General features: G+C 53.1%; 1 protein-coding gene across 3 annotated transcripts; it reads left to right on the top strand.

Moving 5' to 3' along the window:
• The first annotated feature begins 1,331 nt into the window (after positions 1-1,331).
• On the top strand, positions 1,332-3,407 carry IQCF2 (IQ motif containing F2). 3 transcript variants are annotated; one of them, XM_051852402.1, is made up of 3 exons: positions 1,332-1,434; positions 1,622-1,705; positions 2,960-3,407. In XM_051852402.1, exons 2-3 carry the CDS (start codon positions 1,637-1,639, stop codon positions 3,341-3,343), a joined length of 453 nt encoding a protein of 150 aa, XP_051708362.1. In that variant the 5' UTR covers positions 1,332-1,434; positions 1,622-1,636; the 3' UTR covers positions 3,344-3,407. The 3 variants fall into 3 exon arrangements, with proteins under 3 accessions (XP_051708362.1, XP_002713274.1, XP_008258960.1); XM_002713228.3 differs by having other exon boundaries at positions 1,351-1,455; XM_008260738.3 differs by having other exon boundaries at positions 1,357-1,482.
• The last annotated feature ends 2,023 nt before the right edge of the window (positions 3,408-5,430 follow it).

Below are 5,430 nucleotides of genomic sequence, written 5' to 3'. Positions count from 1 at the left end.
TGCACACTAACAGGAAGCTAGAATGAGAAGTGGAGACAGGATACAGACTCAGACACTCCACTACATAATGCAGATATGCCAAGAGGCATTTTAAGTGCCAAATGCCTGCCTCTAAATTGTTATTCGTAGTATCTTCAAAAAGCTAGAGAAAACCACCCCTAAGGACAGATGAAAGTATATGAACAATGTTTTAACAGATAATAAAATGTTGAAATTAGGCTGGCGCCGTGGCTCACTAGGCTAATCCTCCGCCTGTGGCACCGGCACACCGGGTTCTAGTCCCGGTCGGGGCACTGGATTCTGTCCCAGGGAGTGCAGTGGACGATGGCCCAGGTGCTTGGGCCCTGCACCCCATGGGAGACCAGGAGAAGCACCTGGCTCCTGGCTCCTGCCATCGGATCAGCGCGGTGCGCCGGCCGCAGCGCGCCGGCCGCGGCGGCCATTGGAGGGTGAACCAACGGCAAAAAAGGAAGACCTTTCTCTCTGTCTCTCTCTCTCACTGTCCACTCTGCCTGTCAAAAAGAAAATAAAATGTTGAAATTACAAGGAGGAGGGCCGGCGCCGTGGCTCAATAGGCTAATCCTCCACCTTGCGGCGCCGGCACACCGGGTTCTAGTCCCGGTCGGGGCGCCGGATTCTGTCCCGGTTGCCCCTCTTCCAGGCCAGCTCTCTGCTATGGCCAGGGAGTGCAGTGGAGGATGGCCCAGGTGCTTGGGCCCTGCACCCCATGGGAGACCAGGAAAAGCACCTGGATCCTGGCTCCTGCCATCGGATCAGCACGGTGCGCCGGCTGCAGCGGCGGCCATTGGAGGGTGAACCAACGGCAAAAGGAAGACCTTTCTCTCTCTGTCTCTCTCTCTCACTGTCCACTCTGCCTGTCAAAAATAAAAAAAAAAAAAATAAAGAAATTACAAGGAGGAAATATATAGGTTCAAAAATAAAGGCAAAAATGGGACATTTTCCATAGTGGTTGACACCTGCATCCCACATTGGAGTGCTTGGGTTCGATTAACGGTTCTGGTTCCTGGCTCAACTTTAACAGTTTTGCTCCCGACTCCAACTTTCTGCCAGTGCAGACCCTGAGAGGCAGCAATGATGCCTCCAGTAACTGGGTTCCTGCCACCAGCAACATGGGAGACCAGGACTGAGATTCTGGTTCCTGAGTTATTGAGTTCCTACTCCTAGTCCTAGCCTCAGCCCAAGTACGAGTGCCATCCCGGTGCCCTGCCCCTCCGCCCGGAGCTCTGGCACAGCTCTGACAGGTGGGAGGCAAGGCAGGCAGACGCGGTCGCAGTGAGGCAGACTCCGCTAGCGGAAGACTGCCAGGCCCATGTCACAGTGCATTGTGAGCTCATACCTCTCCTCTCACCCACACTGCTCACGCCACGCCTGTGGAAGTACAGAAATCAGGGCTAATGAACCATCTAGAAACAGGCAATGGGGGTTCGATTTTGTGTAAGAGAAAATGGCCAGATCTACCAGGTGGGCTAGGGATGGGTGAGCCTCAGCCTGGGGCCCACAGTCTCGGTGACACAAGGAGGCTAAGCAGCGAGGCCCTTGGTGCAGACCGAGAAGCCGCAGCCTCATTCAGCCTCTATTTCCCATCTTGTTCTGACCACAGGTCGATGGCCACTTCATGATAATTGAGGTTGAAGATACTGAAGAAATAACTCAATGGCGTCTTATGGAAAAGAAAAAGAAAATGGTGGGTAGAATTCCTTGTTGTTAAGAGAAATCCAGGACGTTTTCATCCACATCACAAGAGTGTGGGCTTTGCCTCTGATGGCTCCAAAGCCTGAACTCCTCGGGAGTCCACTCAGTGTGAGCTCATTTCCCCGGCCTTTCTCGGCCTGGCTGCGCTGCACCCGGGTCTGACCATGACACAGAAGGTGACTGCACAGAAGCGGGGTCATCCAAAAATGCATGGGGCAGAGAAGGGAGAAGGCGGGGGCTCCAAGTCTGACAGCAGAATGTTCAGAGGGGAGGGGCAGCAGTAGAGGGCACCATGAGGAAGCCAAAAGCTCACCAGTTGCCAAAAACGGAGTCATTCCACACGCCGAGACAGCCTGGTGAAGGACCTGGGACCCTGGGGCTGTGACGACGTGCCCTCATGGCAGGAGACAGTCACCGTCGGTGTCCTGGCTCCTAGTTAGGGTCCTGCTGGTCCCTGCTCTCTCTGAGGAAGGACTGATGTTAAGACACAGAATTCAGGGGCAGGCATACGATGCAACAGCTTGATCACCCCTGTAGGTGCCCTCCCAACCCCCATACAATGTCCGGTTCCAATCCTAGCTCCATGCTCCGTTCCAGCTTCCTGTAAGTGCACACCCTGGGAGGCAGCAGGTGATGGCTCAAGTAGTTGGGTCCCTGCACCTACATGGGAGATGCAGATTGAGTTCCTGGATCCTGGTTGTGGCCATTTGGAGAGTGAATCAGTAGATGCAAGGTCTGTCTGTCTCTCTCTCTCTCTCTCTTTCTCAAATAATTGAAAGTGTTTAAAAAGGGACAGAGAGGCCGGCACCGCGGCTCACTAGGCTAATCCTCCACCTAGCGGCACCGGCACACCAGGTTCTAGTCCCGGTTGGGGCGCCGGATTCTGTCCCGGTTGCCCCTCTTCCAGGCCAGCTCTCTGCTGTGGCCCGGGAGTGCAGTGGAGGATGGCCCAAGTGCTTGGGCCCTGCACCCCATGGGAGACCAGGAGAAGCACCTGGCTCCTGCCTTCAGATCAGCGCGGTGCACCATCCGCAGCGTGCCGGCCACGGCGGCCATTGGAGGGTGAACCAACGGTAAAGGAAGACCTTTCTCTCTGTCTCTCTCTCTCACTGTCCACTCTGCCTGTCAAAAATAAATAAATAAGTAAAATAAAAATAAAAAGGGACAGAGAATCCAGGCTCCCAGGAAGATCCTGGACATTGGTGGCAGGACGTCCCCCTGAGTGGTCTCTATTCTCTCCGCCTAGAAAGATTTGAAAAGAAAAGAAATCGCAGCCATATGGATCCAGGCGTGGTGGCGCGGCACCCTGGTGCGCCGCACGCTGCTGCACATGGCCCTCAGGGCCTGGATCATCCAGTGCTGGTGGCGGCTGACGCTGCTCAAGCTGCTGGAGAGGAAGCGGCGCGAGGCCCTGCTGGTCTACGCTCAGCGAGAGAGGGCGGTGATCAAGCTGCAGTCTCTGGTCCGCATGTGGCGCGTCCACTGGCGATACCGCCAGGTGCTCAATGCCATCTACGTCATCCAGTGCCACTGGCAGTGCCACAACTGCCAGACGTGCGCTCTTCTCCGCGGCCACTGCGTGGTCACCGCCACCCACCTGCAGTTCCACATTGAGATCATCAATTCCTAAGGGCTGGCCAGGAGGGGCACGCGCGGCTGTCCGTCCACAGTAAAGATGCGCTCTGCTCTGGCGAGCCTTCTGGTGTCCTTCGGCCAATAGCAGCCCTGACCTTCGGGCCTTACCGCCTCCCCTTCTTCCCCGGACAGAAGGTGGGGGAGGTTAGCCTGTGGGGTCTATGCACCTTGTTTTGGAATGACAGTGGCTACATTATGTGCCACTCAAGAAACTGACCTGATACATGACAAAGCCATCTGTGAAGATGGATATTTTCTGTCTGTACTGTCTGGTACAACAGCCATGAGATCTGTGGGGTGTGGAGCCCCTGAAATGTGCCTAGTGCACAAGTTCAATTTTATTTAAATGTGAACAGCCACACGTGGTTGGGCCTCTCACTGCACAGCGAGGCGCCGGCCCACACCGTCACTCAAGAGTTGTGCCACTGCGCAGGCTGCTTTCCCGGGAGGTCCAGGTGCCGATTAGGCGCTTCCTGCCCCATGGTTCACCTTTTCAACAACCCCAGGACACTGTTCTTCAGCTGTCACAGGTCTTCCAATTTATTGACAAGCATAATCACTGACATGCCCTTGCATTTTTGTTTACCCATTTCAGACTCATTTTTTTAAGATTTATTTTTTGGGGGACGGCGCTGTGGCCTAGCAGGTTAAGCCATCGCCTGCAGTGCTGGCATCCCGTATGGGCAACTCTTCAAGTCCAGGCTGCTGCACATCTGAGCCAGCTCTCTGCTATGGCCTGGGAAAGCCAGGCCCAGGTCCTTGGGCCCCTGCACCCCCATGATGAAGCTCCTGGCTTCTTGCTTCGGGTCAGTGCAGCTCCACCCGTTGCAGTCAACTAGGGAGTGAACCAGCTAATCGAAGACCTTTCTCTCTCTGCCTCTGCCTCTCTGTAACTCTTTCAAAGAAATAAATAAAATTAAAAAAAAATTTTATTATTTGAAAGTCAGAGTTACAAGATGAGTGGGAGGGAGAGAGAGATCTTCCATCCAATGGTTCACTCCCCAAGAGGCCACAAAGGCCAGATCAAAACCAGGGGCAGCTTCTGGGTCTCCCACATGGATGGCAGGGGTCCAAGGACTTCGGTATCCTCTGTTGCTTATCCCAGGCTGTTAGCAGGGAGCTGGATCAGATGTGCAGCAGCTGGGACTTGAAGAGTTGCCCATATGGGATGCTGCCTCACAGATTATTTTAATTAATATAATCTCTCCCCTGCACAACCTAGCTCCCCTTGCCCAGCCCTCCCCCTCACCCCCTGCAAACCTGCATGGCTTGAACCTAGCCATCTCCCTGCTTTGTTCCTGCAAAATTGAGAGCATGGCTTGAGCAAAATCAACAATCAGTCATGTCTCCGTTTATAGTCATGACGGCATATCTCGACTGGACAAATTTCCCAATAAGTTTTCTGGTATATTTGCATTTTCTAAGTTGAATAATTCATACCACCTCCTCCCCAACTGTCTGATTCTACTTCTTCTCTCCTTGAATTTAACTTATGGTGTCACCACCCACTCGACTGAAGAAATGAGAGCAGCCTGGACTGCCACCTTCTCACCAGCTCATTTGCGTCCCAGATGCATCTGGACCACACTTGCTGTCTTCTCTCGAGTTGAAATAAATGACAGGTCTTCGTCCCCATCAAGGCCAAGGAGCATTGATACATAAGCCATCTGACAAAATCCAACACCCATGCATGATTCTTTAAAAAAAACTCAACCAGTTTGGAATGGAAACTATCTCAATTTGTTAAAGAGAAACTATGAAAAACCTACAGCTAACATCATATTTAATGATGAAAGACTGACTGCTTTCTAAGATTAGGGACAGGAAATCCACACTTCTGTTCAACGTTGTACTTAAAGTTCTGCCCAAGATAATTAGGTAGGAAGAGGAGGAGCCAGTGCTGTGTGGCATAGCGGGTAAAACCACAGCCTGTGATGCTGATATCCCATAATATGCTCTAGTTTAGTCCTGGCTGCTCCACTTCCAGTCCAGCTTCCTGCTGATGCACCCGGGAAAGCAATGGAAGATGGCGCAAGTCCTTGGGCCCCTGTACCCTCGTGGGAGATCTAGGAGAATCTCCTG

Source organism: Oryctolagus cuniculus, chromosome 10, assembly GCF_964237555.1.
Source record: "Oryctolagus cuniculus chromosome 10, mOryCun1.1, whole genome shotgun sequence".
NCBI classification, from domain to species: Eukaryota; Metazoa; Chordata; class Mammalia; order Lagomorpha; family Leporidae; genus Oryctolagus; species Oryctolagus cuniculus.
The sequence above is the reverse complement of the archived record's forward strand: the minus strand, read 5'-3'. Positions and strand labels throughout refer to the sequence as shown.

What these genes read in the sequence shown, in the direction of transcription:
- IQCF2 (XM_008260738.3), top strand. Translation starts at nt 1,438, where the DNA reads ATGGGGGTTCGATTTTGTGTAAGAGAAAATGGCCAGATCTACCAG. An exon ending in AAAATGGCCAGATCTACCAG is followed by an intron (nt 1,483 to 1,621) that starts GTGGGCTAGGGA and finishes TTCTGACCACAG; the next exon opens with GTCGATGGCCACTTCATGAT. An exon ending in TGGAAAAGAAAAAGAAAATG is followed by an intron (nt 1,706 to 2,959) that starts GTGGGTAGAATT and finishes CTCTCCGCCTAG; the next exon opens with AAAGATTTGAAAAGAAAAGA.